We start from the raw sequence: 22734 nt of genomic DNA on the forward strand, positions 1-22734 counted from the left end.
AAGACAGAAGTCTTGATTAGGAATTAAATGAAGGGGAGAGATTCAAGAAATATTGGAAGCTCAAATCACAGAACTTGGTGGTTCACTGGCTGAGGACAGAAGAAGACTATGCATTGTCTTAGTTAGGGTCTCCATTGCTGTGAAGAGATACCATGACCAAGGCAACTCTTATAAAGGCAAAATTATAATTGAGGCTGGTTTATAGTCTTAGAAGTTCAGTCCATTATCATAATAGAAGGAAGCATGGCAGTATACAGGCAGACATGGTGCTGGAGGAGCCCAGAGTTCCACATCTTGATCTGAAAGCAACAAGGAGAAGACTGTGTCCTGCAGGCAGCCAGGAGGCGGCTCTGGTTCTACATTGGGCAGAGCTTAGGCATAGGGGACCTCTAAGCCCTCTAACCCATCTCCACAATGATACACTTACTCCAACAAGGCCACACCTCCTAGTAGTGCCATTCCCTGCGGGCCAAGAAAAGCTATTCAAACCACCACATGGATAAATGAAGATTTGAGACTTTAACAAAGTTTTGGTGTCAGCTCACTCTTTACAATGAATATATAGTCCAAACAAGCTGCACTCTTGAGTCCAAGGATGGCTAACAGAACTGCATTCCAAAGGTTATCTCTCTGAAATATTTAGACATCACTTCTTGGCAAGAAGTCCTGTGACCAGGACTGGGGGTGAGGATAAGAGTGAACCCATTTCCAGGCAGTGTCCTGGCAAGGAAGTCTGGAATTGTTCCCCAGTCCCAGATGGCCTGGTGAGGGACTTCAGGGGAAGAAGCTGAAAGCAGGCATCCAACAGTAGAGGAGGGGACGGAAGCTGTCACAAGTACCAGCTGTGGTGAACAGCCTGTCAAACAGTGTGTGGCCAGCCAGCCAGAAGAATACACAGTCTTTCCATTTCCTCCTCTTTGGCTTTGGACTTCAGTCAGAAGCTTATTTCTTTTTCTCTAAGCAAAAATGACCAACTAATTGACACAGCTCCTCTCCCTCCAAATAAAACAAGACAAAAAGCCCAGGACTCTTTATTCCAGCCCTTTGTCCTCCCTAAGAAGCAGCAAGCTTCCTTTTGAGTAGCTCTGTCCCTTTCCAGATGGATGGTCAGAAATACCGTTCAATTCTCAGGGTGGGAGATCCCTCCCCTCAGTACACCCTGCTCCCTAGCATAGAGCACTATATGGATGTCGCTTTGGAAGCTCACACAGGGTCACTGAAGAGACAGGCAAATCGGTCAGTCTGTGTGGGCACCAGCACCAGACAGGTAAACTACCATTCATCTGTGTGAAAGCCCCAGAGCACTCAGGCTTGTGACTCAAGAAATTAATACATTAGCTTAAATGTATTAAATGCACACCCGAGGGGTCAAAGCAACATGTCTAAAAGTGAGATCCAGCAAACATGGTGTTGAAGAGATGCCTGCTTCAAGCTCTTAGTATGTGCATTTGCTTAACTAAGCCCCAGTGTTTTATGGAGTCAGGATGAGTAGCATTCTTACTCATATTAAAATATGAGGTAATATTTCGAGGACCTATATTTATGTAAGGTATGCAGCCTACTATTGTAAATGCAAAATCCAGCATCCAAGAACTGTATAATGTATTTGGAAGACAAACCATAAAAATTTAGGTAATTTCTCTTCCTCTCTTGTTTGTTTGTTTGTTTTTGTCTCACTCTGTAACCCAGGCTGTCCTAGAACTCACTATATACCCCAGGCTAGTTTTAAAAGTCTGATGATGCTCTGCCCTTTGACAATTTCTATTGAACTGCTTATGATAGGCATGTAGTACAGACTGTGATGATGTCGGGCCTGGAACACTGAGAAACACAGGTAGGAACTAAGCTCATAAGAAAAGTCTTTGCGAAGAGGCTGGCCGTGAGGGCTAAGCCTGGTGTGGATATGTAGAACATGGCTGGAGAAAATGATTACTAATTATGGTTTCTTACTCTTCCACTGAATGGAATACCACACGTATCAAATTTTAATTCATAGTTGGAATATGTACTCTTCGCTTCAGAAAAACTATTCATGTTCCTATCAGAAACTGAAACCCTAAACGAAAGACTTAGTGCTTGCTCTGTGGGAACTGCTGTCTTCTCCTCTCCCAAGTCTCTGCCCTGCCTGACTCTCTCTCCTCTGGGCTTACCTGCATCCCACCTAGCTTCAGTGATTATTATTAAATGTTCATTAATTTTCAACAAGCTGACACATAAAGAATGAGATATGAGTGGATTGGTTCATTTTTTGTTTCAACACTGTAAATTTTAAATAGAAAAGAAATTCAATAACCTCTGACAAACTCCACTTATGTTAAAGGTTTTGTAGCATCTTTCTCCGATTTCTGGCTTTCTGTTGAATCAGTTGCTCCAGAAAGCAATTTCCCAGAATGCTAGTGATCTCCTATGAATGAGTAGTTGACAGGACACAAGAAGAAAACTTGTCCCTGCTACCTTCTTACATCTCCAGAAGGCTTCTTAAGTCTCCAGAAGGCTTATATGACCTCCTGTTGAATCTTCTCCAGTTCATCATTAAGTAGCAAGAGAATTTAAGGGTTTGGAGAAATCTTCTGTACAGCCTAATAACTCAAGACAATCATGAAAATATTAATTAATAGATAATGATTTGACTTCTGCAAACACACTTGGACAGCTCTAGGAAGCAAGGCTAGGAAATGAAAACTATAGACCACTCAGTCACAAACAAAGCAAAACAAATCCCAAACAAGCTCCCATGTCCTCTCTTCTGGTAAGACTGCTCTCTGTGGGGATGGTAGCCCTCACCCACAACCACTAAAATACTTTCCAGTCACTGTGAATGAACATCGTGGCTGGCAACCACAGGCAGCTTCAGATACTTTTTCTAACCAAGTTCAAACCCCAATAAGACTGGTTCTGTCTTGAAATGACCATCTTCATATTAGCAAGAATGAATCTGACCCTCTTTGTGACCCTAAATCAAGAGTCTTGGCTGTCTATCTTCAGAACAGATTACACCTGTCTTTATCCACCAATAGATACTAAATTTCTCGGTGTCTTCATACCATTATTATGAATGTTAAAGCTCATTATGGTTGAAATGGCATTCTCCCTAGTCAATAAGACATTTTTAAAAACTTTAGCTAGGTGCCAGCACTGAGTCAGGTCATGAAACAAAGGAATTCGTGAAAAGGGCATCACAAGCAAAAAGAGAAACTTGGAAAGTAGCCCAGAGGGCATGACGAAGTCTTTAGAATGGTTGGCAAACAGGGTTTAAATGAGAGAGTAAGGGCAAACAAGTCCAGATAAGTAAGCAGGGCTGGATACAGAGACTGGAGTCCCAGAGGTGAGGAGGAAAACCAGACAGAAGTTATTTGATCAGTCCAAGTAACAAAAGGAGTAGTGCCAGGCCCATGAATGTCCCCAGCACCCAGATGCAGCCTCCTCCCATCAGCTCAGACAGTTTTCTACTCCCACGCTAGTCTGGGACAACAAACTGGAAAGAGATGGCAATCTTGATTGGTGAGAGTGTCCTGATAGTATCGTCTGCAGAGCTAGACCACGTGAAGCCTTTCTTCGTACTTACCATGGTAGCCTGAACAGGAAGAGGCAAAGAAGCATAAAAATCAAGTGGACCAAATGTGACATTCAGCACGGGTCTGTGGCATGCTCCAGTGGCAGGACACGGATACTTAGACCCACCCACGAACTACTCTCAGCAAATATCAGGTGTCACCAGCCTTGCTGTGTGTTTTCTTGCTGCTTTATCTCAAACATCAAAGGATCAATATTATCAATGTCACCTGGATTAAAACAGCAAGCACAGGTCCTGAACAGAGGCACCATAACAGAGACTCCTGAATAGACACCTGAAGAAAGACTCATATCCAAGAACTCATAAAATAATGTTGAACATTTTTTAAAACTTTGTAATTATATTTATGTACAGAAAACTTAGTGTACATTTTTTTAACCCAATTTAGTGGCGAGTTCTTTAGCCTTTGCCTTTTCCAGCTTGTCAATTCGAGCCACAGACTTAGGACCCAGGACATTGCCTCCCCAGTGGCGATGGATTTGGTCATATATATATATATTTGTCATTATAATTGGTCCTAATAGCTTCCACCAGCTTAGCCAGAGCACCCTTGTCTTCCAAGTTAACCTGTGTGAAGGCAACAGTGGTGCATGTCTTCCTGTGGACCAGGCGCCCCAGCCTGGCCTTTCCCTTGATGACACAGTAGGGCACCCCTATCTTTTGACACAGAGCAGGCAGGAAAACCACCAGCTCAGTGGGGTCTACATCATGGGCAATCACCACCAGCTGAGCCTTCTCGTTCTCCACCAATGTGGTGACTGTACTGACTCCTGCTCGGAGGACAGGTGGTCTCTTAGTTGGGATGTCCCCTTTGCCAGCAGCTTTCTTCTCAGCACAGGCCAGTAGCCTTTGCTTCTTCTCTTGCTTTGTCTCTGGCCTGTACTTGTGGGCAAGCTTAAGCAGCCGAGTAGCTGTTTGCCTGTCCAGGGCCTGTGTGAACTGGCTAATGGCAGGAGGTACTTTGAGACATTTATAGGGGGTGGCTCTTTGCTGCTGCAGGCTGATGTAGCAGAGCCATTTAACAAAGCATGGTAGACCTCTTTTGGGATGGATGTCCTGCCCAATATCAAAGTTCTTCGGCCTTTTCTCAAAGGATTGACCACTTTTTTTGGCCTCCTGTTTCGCGATGACAGCGAGGGCCAGGGCCACCTTCTTCCCCTTTCCCTTCTTTCCTTTGGGCATCTTGCTTAGCTGGAGGAGAGAGCAATGTTCAACTCTTTAATAAGGCAATACTAAAGGACAGAAAAACTTTGTCTTTGAGTTCATCTGTTAAGGAAAAAAAGAATGTAGCAGCTGGTGGGCTAGAGGGGGTTTAAAAGCACTCATTGCTCTTGCAGAGGACTTCGGTTCCCAGGACTCGTGTGGCCTCACAACCATCTTTAGCTCCAGTTCAGAGGACCTAATGTCCTCTTCTGGTCTATGTGGGTACTGAATACACAAGTGCACAGATATACATGCAAGCAAAACACCCACACAAATTAATTTTTAAAATAGGACAGTAATAACTAAGATGGGAAAAGGGCCCTTGCATGGAGACAGACGTGATAGAATCTTTCTCCACAGTAATTTGATGATGTGTTTCATAAGCAACTAAAACAAATCCCTTCTTTGGCTTGCCAAATCTACTTCAAAGAAAGTTATTCTGAAGAAATGTGTACAAAACTAGTTTTAAACTGTGTTCATGTCAACATCATAACCGTGAAAAAATAAAAAAAATAACTCATGTATCTGACTATAAAACAGATATAATGGCAGAATGTTGATACAGTTTAACAATGTTCTTAACTCTAATGCTAAATGGAATCATAGATTATACTGCAGTGTTTACAGTGTGAGAACTTGTTTTAAACACAAAACTCGCACATTAAGCAAGTCGGAAAACAATATAATCAGAAAGTGTCTTTTATTTTACCTCCTATGATCCTTTTAAAAGTTACTGAATTAAAATCAACAGTGATGCTATGACCTCTCTCCTTGCTCTTACATAGTAAATGTCCTTTGGCCACTTTAAAACACACAGCACAGTTCCATTTCAATAAGACAATTAGAAAGTCCAGTTTAGCCAAAGTTCAGCTGCATTCAGTGGAACAGCTAGTCCCTCTTAGCAGCCAACACCTGCTTTGTTCTGCTAAAACCAAGACAAACATGGTCTAGGGATTTTGAGTGGGTTTTTGTTGTTGTTTGTTTGTTTGTTTTTTACTTCAAGATTTTTTTGGTAATTTTCAAGTTTTCTGTGTTGAGTTGAATTATGTTTTTATAAAGTCAACTTAGAAAAACTTTATAATGGCAAAGCAGTTCAATTTGTCCACGTTTGAAGGATCCTGCCCTAATGCTAAGAATTCCCTTGAGAACAAACTACTGTGTGTTGCTTATGGCTGGGTATTTTACTTGTCAATTTTAGGTGACAAGGAATGTATAGGAGTTTCCCATACGTGGTAGGTGGCACATAGTTTACATTACAATGGGAAGTGAGGAGACAGCCTGGGTCGTACAGCCAGCCCTTGGGAACTTAAAGTTGGCAGCCCTCTGGTACCAGTCAGTGTGGTGAGAGTCCCCAGGTCTGGGGCTCAGAGTCTCTTCTCTGGTTCTCATTGTTCACATCCATTTCCATGGTTGGCTTCCTTCTCGCATCATCAATCTCTGTCCCTGGCTTCTGCCTGTCTCTTAAGTTGCATTAAGGGCTCTATATGGTACTGCTCAATGATCCTCCCTGTGTTTCTCTCAGCCTCTTGTCACTTTAGTTAGTTTTAATTGTCATGGTTTCAAGACATGGCATGGTATGATTAAACTGTTGTTGCTCACCAGGATGGAGCATATCAGCTATGTGGCATTCTTGCTCCAGTTTAGCTCTTGAGTCAAGCACAACTTGCTAGTATGGTTCATTAAGTTCAGGAATGCCAAAAATTTGGGATCCTGTAACCCACAGCATAGCAGTCATTCCCAACCACTCCAGTACTAGTGTTCCCTAACACACCTTGGGCTGCCTGTGGTAGTCTTTTCTCTCCTGACTACATTAATTCTGTGGCTAGGTTATATTTTATGATGCTGATAAACAGAATAGATAAAATAGCTAGAACAATGATTCTTTTTAGATTACTATCAAATTTATTATTATTATTATTATTATTATTATTATTATTATTATTGGATGTTTGTGTATATACCATGACACATGTGTGAAGATCAGAGGAAAACTTGCAGAAGTCAGTTCTCTACTTTAACCATGTGAGTTCCAGGGATGGAACTCAAGTCTTAAGTCTTGATGACAAGTGCCTTTAACTGCTGAACCATCTCAACAGCCTCAGAGTGATTTGAAACAAACCAAAACAAAAGGTAGAGACAATCAGATTACTCAGATCTCTTCTTCTAGGCTAGATATTACTTTATTCTAGAAGAATAAAGAGAAGGAGGAGAAAGAGGATGAAAATGAGAAGGAGGAGGAGGAGAAAAAGAGGAAAAGGAGGAAGAGGAAGATAAGGAAGAAGAGAAGGAGGGGGAGAAAAAGAGGAAGAGGAGGAAGAGGAAGGAGAAGAGAAAGAAAAAGGATAAGGAGGAGGAATGTGAGGAAAAAGAGGAAAAGGAGGAAGAAGAGGAAGAAGAAAAGGAGGAAGAGGAAGAAGAAAAAGAAGGAAAGAAAGAAGAAAAGAAAGACTTAAATAATTCAAAACTGAAGAGATGTTGACTTTTAAGGTTGTTCTTCGACCACACCCATTTGCAGATGCCAAGTGAACAGCTGTTCTTATTGCAGCTTCTCCTTCTAAAATACACTTGGCATTGACTTTTCATTCTTGAGAAATGGGTTGGTTGTTTAAACATCAAGAGAAATTATTCTGCACCTATTCACATCAAAGACATATTAGATTACAGTGATGCCACCAGAGTTACAGTGTCATTTGTAATATTCAACAATGTTCATTCAAAGCCTTTCTCCAAAGACCCACTGAGACTTTATGAATAAGTATTTAATACACTGTGAAGAATGAGCCCAACTTTTGTTTCTGAGATTCTGAAAGAATTTAGATACTAGCATCTAGCCAGGTGTTGTGTTACATATCTTCAGTCCTACTACTCACTGGGCAGAGGCAGGCAGATCTCTTGAGTTTGAGGCTAGCCTGATCTATAAAGCCAGTTCTAGAACAGCCAGGGTTACACAAAGAAATTCTGTCTTGATAAGTAAAAACTAAAACAAAAAAATAGACATTAGCATCCAAAAGCTAAAATTATATTAAATAACAACAGTGATATTAGTAGAAAAAATCTTTTAAAATATTAATATATGGGTCTTCAGTCAGTGAGTCTGCTAGATGGCTCAGTGGGTAAATGCACCTGCTGCTGAACCTGATGGCCTGAGTCCAATCCCTGGGGCCCACGAGACGGAAGGAGAGAAGCAACTGTAGCAAGCTGTCCTCTGCCCTGCACACGCACACGCACACTGACATGCACACACCCCAGCAGCTACATATGCCGTCCTCACACACTCAGGCTTTTATAAGTTCCCAAAAACGAGTTACATAATTTACATGCACTTGTATTTCTAGCCCTATTACTTCATTTTACTTCAAGTACAGATTTTATTATAAGACTAAAATAAGACTTTATTTCAGCACTGTTTCATAGAAAGATGTTTTGGTTTTTAAAAACTGTAACTATGCCAGGCAGTGGTGGAACATGCCTTTAATCCCAGCCCTTGGGAGGCAGAGGCAGGTGGCTTTCTGAGTTCGAGGCCAGCCTGGTCTACAGAGTGAGTTCCAGGACAGCCAGGGCTACACAGAGAAATCCTGTCTCGAAAAAACAAAACAAAAACCCTGTAACTATGTCTAAAGAGAGACATTAAAGTCTCATGGATGAAATAATAAGTGGAATAAAGTATCAACAAAGTGATAATTATAATGATCATATTTTATTTTTTAAAAAGCTCAAAGTGGGGAACATATTCCCAGTCATACTCTGTAGTTTCAGAGGATGTTCAACACCAGGTTCAAACCTTGTTTGGCAGTGGATTAAAAAACTTAGTCTCCACAACACTGATCTCTGTAAGGCTGCTTCTAGAGAGTACTTGAAAAAGGACAGCAGTCATTTAAGTGAAGCTTTCTTAGGGGCCTGTGCTTTCCTAAAACCGCCCTGCACACTATTACCAACCCAGGAGCTACACAAAACTCTCTGCCAGTGACTCCTGCCATGGACTGTGCCTGCATGACTTGCACTGCCCCTGGTAGAACCCAGAGAGTCATCTCTTCATGACAGTGACATTTGGGGAAACAGGCTGCTTTCTTCACAGTCTTAGAGGAGCTGCTGGGGGGACACTTTCTTCCTCCTGGCTTGCATGCTTGATCTGTGCATGAGCGCAGCTTGGGAAAAGGAGATATCACACACCTCAAATGAGATGTTAAAAATGAAGCTAATGCCGGGCAGACTAAAGACAGTGTCCTAACACCTTTAGGACTGACATTGTACAGGGCGTTAAGTGGGTTGAATATGATGACTGTGCATTTTGATCACAGGATGAGAGGTGAACTCTCTGCCTAGACTCAGAATGAGTCTAGGAGAATGCAGCTTTTTGCTAGCTTGTGAAGTTGCCTCTTTCTGCCTTCTTTTTGTGTCAGGATGTGCCTAAGAATAAGCATTACATTTAATGTGGGAGTGAAGGAATATGGTTTTAATTCTGCTGCTGTATAGGAAGGAGGGATGCTATGGATATACACAAGTGTTACCTAACTGCATACATAGAGGTACAGAGAATGTGGTCAGAATTTAAGATGCAGTTGTCTTTGGAGAACAGCCACAAATAACATAATAAACAAATCCAAGGTGTTGAGATCATGCAGTTTGCCTGAGAGTCCTTCATATGTACTTCTGCACCTCTAGAATCCTAAGGCTCAGCTTGTGAGTCCTAGTGGAGGTGTCTGAGCAACTATATAAAGGGAAGTAAGAGGGGGCAGCAGCTAACAGCTTTAGTTCCCTTGAATTCCTCTGTTGATTATTCAATAACACTCATGCCCTGCCTGCAGGCTGTGCAGACCTGGCTTGAGGCATTGACAATTTATGAGGAGAGTCAGTCAACATGAGGAAGATCTAGAGACTCTGCAGAGCAGTTTAATTCTAGGCAAGTAGCTCAGGCTCCAGGGTTTGTATAGCAAGCTGGACATAATCTACCCACTTAACTAAAGGAGTCTGAAGTTAGTCAAATGGTTACTTACTTCATTCATCTTTTTACAACCGTGAGTGACTTATCTTTCAGTTTTATTTCTCTTTAGTATAGAGGTCTGTGGGGAGTCTGAAGTTAGTCAAATGGTTACTTACTTCATTCATCTTTTTACAACCGTGAGTGACTTATCTTTCAGTTTTATTTCTCTTTAGTATAGAGGTCTGTGGGTATCGAGGAGGTTGGCTTCAGGACATCCCTCACTTATATACCAAAATCAGAGACACTAAAGTCCCATATATAAAATGCCATGCTATTTGTATATAACCTGCAAAAACCCTCCCAGATATTTTAAATCATCTTTAGATTACTTGATTGATTACTTAGAATAATTGATACAATGCAAATGATATGTAAATATTCTGTACAAGTGATATGTAAATATGCAATGCAAATGATATGTAAATAGCCATTGCAAATGATATGTAGATAGCTATTGCTCTTAGGGACTAATGGCCAAATGACACTTGCACAGGGGAAGCCCAGCAACATTGTTCTTGCATCCTTATCTCCAGTTGGTTGAAGCCAAGGATAACGGAACCCACAGCTATAAAGGACTAGCTGTGTTTATAACACCTCCCTGACTGGATTCCCATGGTGATGAGATTGTCTATGGGACCCAATGTGGCAGTTGTCACCTAGCAAATGCTTAACATTTCCAGCTCCTTTTTGGGAGAGCAAGGTGATGTAACTGTGTATAAGTTCCCAGGGTATTCAGTTACTCTATGAAAGTACCAGACATAACACAAAACAGTGTCTTCATCTTCCTTCAGGCCCCTGCCTGTGGGAAACAGTGCTGGTTTTTAGTTGTTTCATTTTAATTGTGTGTTCAATCCAGAAAGAAACCCCAAAGAGAAAGGGCAAGAAAATGAAAGGACAGTGGATACCAGAGAATGGTGCAAAGATTTGTCCAGAATACAGAGGCTTGGAGAAAAGGAGTTGAGATCTCAGATTGAGCTAAGTGTGTGTTAACTAAGCACACTCTTTCATGAAGGTTGCCCTCTCAGACCTTTGTAAATGTTTGCATAGAGTCACAGCAAGGAAACTGGCCGTGCAGTCTCCAGTTCAGCATTTCACGCATGAGGAATCAGCTTCAGAGAACAGAGCCATTCCCACATTCATGTGCCCTCCTTTGTCCCCTACTTACCAAGAGCTTCCTGAGTCTGTCTGTCAGGTATACCCAGAAAACAAGACAAATAAGACCTTGCTCTCATGGGTTACATTTCATGAGGGCAGAAGAAGACATTAAATGAAGCAAATAAATGAAGAAGATTAATGAAGTTAAAACACACACACCAAGAAATCTGAGAGACAGTGGCTGCAGGTACGAGACAGAATGGTTAGTTTTGAAAAGCTAAGGAATGGCTCAGCAAGGACATTTTACCTAAGGCAGAAACGAGACAAAAGAATGCCCCTGCGACAAAGCAGGGTGGGGAGAGGGCGTGGACAGCTAGTGTAGCGCCTGATGATACTCATTAGAGGAAAGAAGCCCAATGCAAAGAAGAAAGGAAGACTTTATGATTAAGAATTGTCAAACTGGCAGAGGGCCAGTAACATGCAGCTTCAAAGACTATGGGTTCAAGTTTATATGGTCAGCAGGGTAAGAAGCTATGGAAAGATCTGACCAGAGTTGTCTGAATTAGCCACAAGAGTATTACATAGGAACACTTCCTTGTCACCCTGACAAAATCCCTGCCACAAGCAGCCTAAGGAAGGCCAGGTTTATTTTGGCTCACAGCTGGATGATTCGGTCTGTTGAAGGGGGAGGAGGAGGGAGTCTTGGCAGCAGGAGTGTGAGGCAGCTGGTCCCATTTCGTCCATAGTCAGTAAGCAGAGAGAGATGCTGCTGATCCCACCCCATTCTCCTTGTCATTCATGGCCCAGCCCACCCATGAGATTGATGAAGCATTTCAGTTGATGGAATGTTTGCTTCGAAGGCAGAGAGTAGGCTCAGATCCCCAGTCCCTGTCTAAAAGGTCAGGGATGGCCACTTGCCTCTGTAAACACAGCACTGAGGAGGTGGAGACAGGAGGCTCCCTGGAGTTTACTGGCCAGTCAGACTAGCTGATTAGGTAAGATCAAGATTCAGTGAAACCCTTTCTCAAGAAATAAGTTAGAGGGCAAAGACGCCAGCTATTGACCTCCTGTGTGTAGGCACTTCACCTATGCCAGGCATAGATCTATCTATAGACACAACTTACTTCCTCCTCAGAAAACCTCAGGAAATATTATCAAGCTCATCCTCACTTTATAGATGAAAAAACTGAAGCACAGAGATTGAATTGTTGGGGTCCAGGAGTTGCCACTCTGGGTCTCAGTTAAACAGAGATGGGTATTGAACTCATGCCCAAGACTGTTTGACCAGGGCTGTAGCTTAGACTCGGGAGCTGAAAGCCATGACCACAAATGATGTCCAAGGTCAGTTTATATATGGAAAAAACCATAATGAGCTCATAAGCAGATACAGGGGCGGAGGGTGCTGCTGAGGGTGGTCAGCCTTTTTCCAAGTTTCTTTGGTAATTTAGATATAACAGTTCAAGCTGACCTCTATCCTGCTTGGCTCTGACTGAAGGCTATGGTTGGAGACTTCCCAAGAAGAAAAAGAAGCCTCAGAACATAACAGGGTATGTGGGCAGCTTGACCCTGCTCTGGGTGAAGCTATTTTTTTGTGTTGATAACCGGCAGGCATGGAACCAAATGGTTACAGCTATGCTGGGATGGGGGATGGGGGGAGGGGCAGGCCTCAACAAAAATTATAGTTGATAAAGGTTGGCTCATTGTTCAACCCAATTAGTATGAATCTACTCTTCAAAGTTGGTGATGGCTCTCAGCTAGTTCTCTCCATATGTGATCTCCTCAAAAGACACCAGCTGAGGTTTTTTGTTTGTTTGTTTGTTTGTTTGTTTGTTTACACTAAGGTTCCTGTGCTTCGAGAGGGAGAAGGCAGAATTTGCAAGATCTTTTTTAAGACCTAGTCTTAGAAGTCTCCAGTTTTACATCTGCCATATATATTTCCACTTTCCAGGCAAGAGAGGAATAATAGAGGCAAACAGTCCTACAAATGAAAAAAAAAAGTCAAGAAAATATTTGACCCTGGTCATCCATGTGCAACCTGGCCCTGGCCCTGTGGTCTTTCTACTAGCAAATGAGCCTAGCCAGACATGGTGGCATACGCCTTTAATCAGTAGTGGGAACCAAAGGAAACCAGATCTCTGTGAGTTCAAGGCCAGTCTGTTCTATGTAGAGTTCCAGGACAGCCAAAGTTAAGAGAGACTGTCTTGAAAGTAGCAAGGAAGGAAGCAAGGAGGGGAGGAAGGAAGCAAGGAAGGAAGGTGACTAGGAAGGGTCAACAAGTGTCCAAACAGGGAAGACAAGGAAAAGACAGGGGATGACAGTCACAATTCAAGGATGCAAACTACAGAAAAAACTAAAATTACCTCAGGAAGAGGAAACTTAGGAGATGTGGCATGATGAGGGGTGCCAGCATGAAGTCTTAAGCAGCTCAGAGCAGAGTGAAGGAAAGGCACATGGGCTTAGAACTAAGGGCTGGGCCAGCAAGAAAAGACCTGATCTACTGTAGTCTGGTCGATCACCCTGAGGGTAAAGCAAATTAGAAGTGCAGACAGCAGTCCCTGGCGATACATTGAGTCAGGCAAGGCTAATTAAGCAGACAAGCTGTGTCCTAGTAATTTACCTAGATGTCTGTCATTCCCAACCCTGGGGTTCTTCTGATTGGCTTAAGTGGACAGTACGCCCTGATTGGTTGCCTGGCTATATAGCAAAGCAAAGCAGGAGCAGGAGCCTCCTGTGTGCTGCTCAGGAACTCCACTGAGCTCTATTCACAAACAAGGCCTGCTGAGGTAGAAATTTCTGTCCTGTTTAGAGTGTCCCTGTGCCCTCACTTTTATGTTCAGGGTTTTATCTTTCCTGTTCATGGTGAGTTACTTGGTATTGTATGTTTGAGGTAAACGCATAACTCCAGACCATGTTGCTTGAGTGAATGGTGTGTTCTTTTCAGTCAGCTGCCATAAGTGTGCAAAACTGCCTACAAACTCTTCCCTCATCAAGACTGGGAAGGCTAGCTCCAGGTGCTTAGCAAGCTTAGACTTTCAGGCCTTGCTTAGTTTCTTTACCTCCATTGCCTTTGTTCCAAGTGCCAGAACTAATTTCCTTTTTGTAACAGTGAACACAGTGCCATCTTTGACAACCTGAACTTTGAACTTCCTGGCTCCTGACCGAGCCTGTTCAGCCATCTGTCCTGTTTGCCCCCATCATGCTTAGCACACTTGTACTTTATTTAAATGTCTCTAAAATTGTTCTGAATCACGACATTATTGTAAATGTAGGTATCACTGCTGCCTGAATTTTATTTCTTATTGCCTTCAGGAAACAAATATAATTTTATCATAAATTTAATTGTAGATTATACCTACTTCAGCCCTAGCTAGAATTGTGGCTTTTATGACCCAACATTCAAAGTTTAATCAAAATAAAAGTCAAAATCCTTAGAACAGATAAGGAAAAATCAGGACTTTTTAAAATGTCCAATTAAACTTAGAAAAGCGTGCAATTTGCCAAAACACAAAGTATAATCACTTCATTGCTCAGAAATGTGGCATATTTTATTGAGTAGGAAACAACAATTTTCAAAGCAAAATTTAATTACTGACAATTATAAATGAGGAATCTTTAAAATATTACATAAGGAAAATTGACTAATTGAAATAATTATCCATAGTTTTCTAAGGAAGTCTTGCACCTGTAGCCTTTGAAAGGCATTTTGGTTTTATGTATAAAGAATCACAAAAATGTTTTGACTCTTTAGCCAAATCATTCTGTTTCTGTCAGAGACGCTGAGAAGGTAGACACTGTATGTTAGTTACATCAGCGTTTGCTAGAGGAAGGCTCAACGGCTTGTTTCAAGGGAATGGAAAATATATTACGTTGAATATTTAGTGATTTCTCTGAAGATAAGCAATGTTATAAGTGTCGTGTGTGTGTGTGTGTGTGTGTGTGTGTGTGTGTGTGTGTGTGTGTGTTCAAGCACTAAAACACATATGGAAGTCAGAGAACGATTTGTGAGAATGGTTTTCACCTTCTACCATGTGGGTTATGGGAACTGAACTCGAGTCATTACTTTTGGTGACAAGTGCTTTTTCCTGCTGAGAAATCTCATTAGCCCTAAAGGAGTTTCTGATAAAATGTTGTTTTAGTGTTAAATATACTAGATTTCTATAAATTGCATCTTCTATGCATTATATCAATAAGAAATCTAGGGACATGGACATGTACTTTTAACCCCTGTTGTTGTAATTATTTAAATCAGTCGCTGGTTACACCAACTATCTAAGCTGCAGCGGTTCTGCCTCTCTCAGCCACCATGTTCGGTGGCCAGAGGCCACATGCACACTGCAACTAGAAACTGCCAGCAGAAACACCTGCCCTGCCACACATGAGACACCAGCGTGGGAGATGGCTCTGCTAATCTTCCACGCTGTCTCTGCAAGGCTGGGCATTTCCCAGACCATCCCGCCATCCACACGGGCTCGGTACAAATGAGACTCTAATGCTTAGATTATCCAAAGGCTTATATATTTGGTAATGATCAATAACAAGATGCCCACTCAATCAGAGGTGTAACCCAATACCCAACCTAGATATACCAACTACCTTTGACTTCGGGAGACACATGAACATCTGCCTCTATGTTTCTCTCTCTCTCTCTCTCTCTCTCTCTCTCTCTCTCTCTCTCTCTCTCTCTCTCCTAGTTCCTCCTCTTTCTTCTCCTCCTCTCCTTACTCCTCCTCTTCCTCTCTTTACTCCTTTTTCTCTCCTTACTCCTCCCACCTTAGCTCCTCCTACAAACCCCCAAATCATTCCCTCTCTATAAAAATTCTATTTTTCTTCAACTCCACCATTATTAACCTGGTTGGAATAAATAGCTTTTTCTATTGGACTCTATAGGTGCCCTGACTGGTCTTTAGTCCCATGCTGGAATCTATTCTCTGCCTGTAGCTAAATGCAAATCCAATGTCACACACACACACACTCACATACACTCACACCACACACACACACACACACACACACATACACACACACATACACACACACTCATTGCTTCAAATGCCTACCACTATACCTGACCCCAAATGCTACACAAAACTGTGGCTGGCTCTCTAGACTCTCCTCTCATTGTCACACTCTACCTAGGCAGTTAAGTACAATTGACACTCCTCTGCCTAGGATGCTGTCTTCTGCCTAGGACACTGCCTACAGTTGATATTCTGGCTAGGATGCTGTCTTCTACCTAGGACACTGCCTACAGTTGATATTCTACTGCCTAGGATCCTCCCTGCAAGAACCTTACCTCATTTGCCTTCTACACCATCAGCTCAGAGAATCTTCATTGCTTCCCCAGAGCAGGTCCCCTTGTCACTTGTGACTTCTTTACTTTTTTTTATTTATGATTCACAAATACATAAACATTCCCACACCAGAAGAATTTAAATTCCATGAGAATGAGGACTTGATTTGTTCACTGTTTGTCACCGAGAGTTCAAATGTGTATTGAATGCCCAAGTCACACACACCACTGTTGCTTAGCTAATCTGTGTCACTGTGGCTTTTTCCTGAGGAGAGGCCATCCTGCCCTGCCTACAGTGGTACCTCAGTATTGACATAGTAGGATGCCATCTCCTGGTGCATATCTGATAAATTTACCATAACTATGTAAAAACACAGAGAAAAGCCACAACAAGAATAAAAACTGTTAGAATTGTAAAAATGTAACTTCTCTCAAAATGACAGTATAATAAAAATTCACAATTAAACATAAAGAATATCTCATTTAATACATTGTAATTATAGATTACATGTAACAAAAAGGCTAACTGTAGACATAGTAGTTATATTATTCTACTGTAAAAAATTAGATGTTTCAATTTTCCTCTAGTATATCCAAATGGCTGTGTCATTTTAACATAGCTATAATCATAGATTAAATTCTATGTTTTGTTTCATGCTGTATTTATTTTCCTGAGATTCTACATTGCCTATGTAATTATAGTTAGCAACTACATGGTATTCATTTACATCAGTATACTTGAGAGTGGTTCTTACTTTAAGATGTATTTCCTGGAATAGAATTTAGAGTGTATGTGTATTCACAGAGAAATATAGATGAGTAACTTCACTAGCCACAATATGGTGATGGTCATGTCATACTTGACATGGGACTGACTATGATTATTTTTTTTACTAGAGAATTCAAGTTGTATCATGCCTGTAAGGGGGAAAATCCCTCTACATAGGTTTATACAGGGCACCCTAAGTCATGTAGCTTCTGAAATAAGATGGATATGCTAGGAGTGGAGGAGGTGCTGGGTTTGGGGAAACCAACAATTAGAGATTTATCTGAGAAAATGGAATTTATAGACATATGAGGGACATTTTAAGTGGAATGCCAATATTGACTAGAAGCAAATCCTGGGGATGTCTTTATTCTGTTAGTTCTGGAGATGGCAATAGAGTCAGGAGTGGCTGACCAGGGAACAGGAAGTGACAATAGCTAAAAGAGAGGCACCAGTGCAAATCTGTAGGCTGTAGACTGAACACAATGCTGCTGCTGCCTAATGCTTTTCAAAAAGCAAGTCTGGGCAGGCTGACCCCTGGCTTCTCTAATACTTGTTATAAAACGGCAGTATCGTAGCCTCAAGCAGGAGTGAGTTACAACCCTCTTGGTTCATTGGTTTTAACTCCAAAGTGGCCAGTTGGCCATCATCTTGTTTGCCATCTTTTTTTTTTTTTTTTTTTTTTAAGATTTATTTATTTTATGTATGAGCACACTGTCACTGTCTTCAGACACACCAGAAGAGGGCATCAGATCCCATTACAGATGGTTGTAAGCCACCATGTGGTTGCTAGGAATTGAACTCAGGACCTTTGGAAGAGCACTCAGTGCTCTTAACCACTGAGCCATCTCTCCAGCCTGCTTGCCATCTTCTTAGCAATACAAAAACTCAACACTAAAGCCAGGCACAGTGGCTCAAGTCTATGATCCTAACACTTAGAAACGGAAACAAAAGGGTTGCTACGGGTTCAAAGCTCTATAGCAAGACCTCATCCCAAAACAAAACACAACCCAACACACACACACACACACACACACACACACACACACACAAAATGCCCTAACACTTGTGCTTTCCAGAGGACTTTGGACAAAGGGTTACAATTACTGGAACTTGAAATAATTCCCCAAACATTAGAAATCCCCAAATTTGGAAACCAACAAGCCCAACATTTTCATCAGTGCTAAACCATCTGCTTTCAAGGTTGGCTGTGCTTCACCCAGGGCCATCTCCCTTTGGACTAAGCACCTATTACTTTCAAACACTTCTAGAGTCTTCTTGAGAAACAATTTACCTTGGAGAAAGATAACAACTTAAAACACCTTTTCTTTGGAAAGACAGCTAAGTAAGGAAAGCAGGGGAAAAGAAGCCATGTTAGGATGTCAGGTCTGGTATTTCAAAAGTACAGTCAGGTGCAGACATTTGCTTTCTGGATGCTACTTTCATCCATCTCCAAGTCAACTGTCCTCTACATCCTGATCGCTAACACTGTTCTCACTCATGGTCTTTGTGTTAAACAAATTTCATCATCTAAAGTCATGGATTACGTTAACAATCCACACGTTAGCTTTACTCGCTGACCACTAAACGGATGAGTCTGGGTCCCATCTGTTATGTTCCCCACAGCCTACACGGGACCTCAATAAACATTAAGTTGATTAATGTTGCCCAATAAACATTTAATGTATTAATGAATAAGTGAATGACTAATCAGAACCAGAATATTCCGGTTTCTACATGTCATTAGGACATCTATCATTTAGTTGCTTTATTAGACCAAGTCTTAACATATTGCTCAACCAGGTTTCTTGTCATTGACTCTATGATTATTTTAACAACCAGCAGAAACCTTTTAGGTTGTCATGATATACAGAAGACTACACCATATACAGAAGAATGTGTGTAAATATGTACACCATGATCAAAAAGGGTTCTAACTATGACAACTTCTCAGGTTATTAGCTTAGGCTGCCTCTCTAGTACACAAAGTTTAGCTCATTACATGAGTCTTCTCTAATTAAGGATGGATTTGAGTAGTGCATTGATATGTTTGTTTGTTTGTTTGTTTGTTTGTTTTCAGCAAACTTCAAAAGACAAAGAGGGATATCAGATGGCTTCAAGGAGCAACTGGTGAATGGTTTGAAGAAATTCAAAGAAAGAAATTTTGCAATGAAACAGATGTTAACCAGATGTTAAAACCTCCACTTACATATAGGCTACAGAAGGGGATGGCAAAAAATGGTGAGAAAGAAAATAAATTTTGCTGTAAATTATCTTTTCTTTGCCTTGTGGTATAGTATCAAGATGATGAGTCCAAGCATCTGCGATTTAACCAGTTTCTGGCTGAGGACTGTTATAACGACCTAAAGTTTGATATGATAATGTATACTGGACAGATGCCTGATTCAGCTCTCTGTGGTTATGGTCAAATTATTTACTGATAAACTTCAATATGGTTACCTCTGAGGATTCAATAAAATTATGTATGTTAAGAATTAGCCTAAAGGCCAAGGAGATGGCTCAGCAGGTAAAACATTTACTGCACAAGTGTGAAGACCTAAATTCAAATCCCCAGAACCTACATTTGGGCATGGTAAACCATGTCTATAACCTCAGCTCTCCTGTGGAAGACAGGAACAGAATCAGGAGAATCCTCAGAGACCTCTGAACTGGCTACCCTGACACACAACATAGCAGCAAAATACCAAGAGAAGGTAGAAGGGTGAAGACTAATCAATTAAGGTTCCCCCTGACCGCCACAACTGCCATGCATATCACCACACGAAAAACTTCAAATAAAAAGATTGAACCTAAGATGATTGTGATGGCCTCTGCCTTCAATTACAGCACTCAAGAAGCTGAGGCAAGAGAATTGTCACAAATTCCAGGCCAGTCTGAGCTACAGAATGAGATCTACAGAATGAGACCTTGTCCCCACTCCTCCAAAAAAGGAAAGACAGGTGGAGAATTGACAAGGAGGGTAGTATGCACTTACCTCAACGGGAAGATAATGAAGAGGAAGAGAGAAGAGAAGGCTGTGGGTTCATAGCAGAAATAAGAAAGCTAGTGGAGGAGCTGACACCGCCCTGGAGTCTCAGTAGTCTTCAGAGTGGGTTGTAGTGAGAGCCTGCTGTAGTTAGTTAGTGAGAGCCTGCTGTAGTTAGTGAGTCCACACTTGGCTATGACTGCCAGCTGTCATTTCACCCAATCTGAATGAGGGTCATGAAACCTGTTTCCACAGGATAACTGTGGGTGTGGCAAGCATTCAGAAACAGTAAACTCTAAACTAACCCCTGTTACAAAACTAGTCTTGTGGACTACTTTTGCATTTGTTGACTTTAGTAACATCCTAAAACCGGCAGCAATATTTCTGAATGTATAGATGGATGATAAAATCTCTAACCTTCATAGCAAACCAATCAATCTAAAAGGACAAATCAGATTTTTTGTTGTGTGTGGGGTGTGTATGTGTGGTAGTGTTCTGCCGTTAATCCAGCCCCAACCCAAAATTCACGGTTTTCGATTGAGTATGTGTATGCCATAGTGGCTTTGCCTTATCTTGAACTACAACATTTATAAAGTCAGTATTCACCAAAGGATTATGGTATTATGGTCTTTTGATATGTTGATGGGCCTTCAATTTAAAATTGCAAGCTCATATATAAGCTGTATGTTATATAAAGTTATATAAATATTATATCATATATATATATTAGATGCCTACACATATAAGTCAAATATATATATATATTAAATACACAACACATACCGCACCAGAATAGATTTTTGAAAAAAAAATAGAAACACTCTAAATGGTTTCATTTCCCTTTAATTTACTTTCTTTGGGGGAAAAAAAGTTACATGAAAACTCTCCGTGGTTTCAAAGAACTAAAATTTTCTAAAACATACTTGGATCGGCAAGATATGAAATGAATGTGTCCCTGACTTGCTAGCTTGGATGTTGGACATCCATGTAGAAGATGTCATGAGAAAGACTCACAGAGCTGGCACCATGTAAAGAATTCTATACAGACTGTGGCCTGTGACACATACTGAAAGATACCGATTGTGCCTGAAACTTTTCTCAGCCCCGCTGGAGCACATGGCCCTGAAAAGCACCTCTGGCTTCTCTGCATTTTTTATGTCATATGGGGGTGCAGAAGGAAAAGGAGACAAAAGCCATTCCTTCCTTCGTTCACGAAGATTTATCAGAAAGCCAGACATAGCGGCAGATGCCTAATAACCCCAGTTCTGAGACAGGAGGATTGCAAGTTTGAGATCAGCCTGCTTCCCCCGCCCGGCTAGACTGACCTTTATAATAATAAATTGTCCCAAATTTAAAATGACCAAAAAGTACATTAATTTGAATTTAAAAAATGGTCTCGTAGCACAGTCCAACTAAAATTTAATGTGTACCTTGAGCTTTTCGCCTGCCCGCCTCCCACGTGCTAGGATTATAGGCAGGTGCCATTCTTTAGGGACAGAGGTAGAAGTAAGTTCTGTGCGTGTAAGGCAAGCATGCCACAGCCTACCAGTCCCTGTCTCCCTGTCTGCAAGCTTTTAACGATGCTTGCTTTTTTTTTTTTTTTTTTTTTTTTTTTAAAGATCCGACGGAATTACAAACATCAAGATCTAAAAGCCTAATAAACCAAAAACCATCTGTTTCTCCCCGAATGAGCTTTCGGTCATCCTTTGCTTCACTGTTCTCATTCAGAAGATCTGCGAAGGAGACTCTTAAACTTCCGTCTCAGAGACCAAACGGGTAAGTTTAACTCAGGCCATGTGACGGTTTCCTAGGTTATCTAGTACTGAGACAAATAGCCTGTTTGCTGTTCAGAATGTTCGATGTTTGTTCTTAGAATCAAAGTCTGGGTAGTCACGAAGAAGCAAACGCTATCTCACTCACTTCGGGACATTTCTTAGAAACTGAAACTTGTCTCACCTGAAAGCCAACTTTTAAGCAACTACTGACACCCCTGGTGGTGAACCTGGAGAGCCATGGGTTAAAAGTTGGGAAAGAGTTATTGACAGTTGTTCTGCTGAGCCTGGAGCAGAGTCTGCCCCTTGACTAGGAAGATAAATTTAAAACACTACTATTTCAGTGACGATGTGGTTTTGTCCATAAGTAGACCTGACATAGAAAGAGCGGAAGAAAATAAGTGTCAGGTGAGTAAACAAAGGGAGAAAGATCAACTCCCAAACAGAAGGGAAAATGAATTTGAATTTCAGAAATGCTAATGCCACTATTCTTGAGTGGTTGCCCAGAATTTACATCTTAGGAGAGGGAGGGGCCGCAGGCACCGGTGTGGACCTTCTGGTTGAAGGCTGCAGAAATCAGTCCCCCTCCACTCGGAGAGTCGTTGTGTTGTTTTGTGACAAATGAGCGGGCTGAGCTGACTGCTGAGTATTTTCCGCATGTCTTTCTGGTTGCAAAGCTTCCCACCCTCTTAAGGTGTTGGCTTGGCACGTGATGTGTTCGCTCGCTCGTCCGCGAACCATTAAGATTGAGTTGCGGCGCTAAATCAAAGGTGTTGGAGGTCACTGTCCCTGACAAACAAGCTGCAGCAAGCAGCTGCTGGGGCGTGTGAGGAGGCTCTGGGACCTCACCGGGCACCAGAGCACCGGAGCACCTGGACGGTTTACTTTCGGCTTTCACCTGATTGGAAAGAGCTGAGCAAAATGTAGATCTGTGGGACTGAACCTACCTGAACCTCTTGCCAGGAATACTCTTCATCGGTAAGTTGCTTTTTAAAAAGCAAACCAAAACATTTAAGGCAATAGTAATTCTGTTGTTTGGAAGATTTAAAACTGAAAAATATTTTGTG

General features: G+C 41.6%; 1 protein-coding gene across 3 annotated transcripts in view; it reads left to right on the forward strand.

The window, feature by feature from the left end:
- The window catches only part of Exph5 (exophilin 5), a 75285-nt gene that overhangs the window by 18242 nt on the left and 34309 nt on the right, over positions 1–22734 (forward strand). Inside the window, exons 2-3 of one of the 3 annotated variants that reach the window (XM_076925204.1) lie at positions 18990–19150; positions 21515–21671. In XM_076925204.1, the coding sequence (XP_076781319.1) occupies positions 18990–19150; positions 21515–21671 (318 nt within the window). Of the gene's footprint in view, positions 1–18989; positions 19151–21514; positions 21672–21967; positions 22076–22104; positions 22646–22734 lie in introns of those variants that run through there. The other 2 variants (XM_076925206.1, XM_076925205.1) reach the window with 2 other exon arrangements.

This window comes from Arvicanthis niloticus, chromosome 26, assembly GCF_011762505.2.
Source record: "Arvicanthis niloticus isolate mArvNil1 chromosome 26, mArvNil1.pat.X, whole genome shotgun sequence".
NCBI classification, from domain to species: Eukaryota; Metazoa; Chordata; class Mammalia; order Rodentia; family Muridae; genus Arvicanthis; species Arvicanthis niloticus.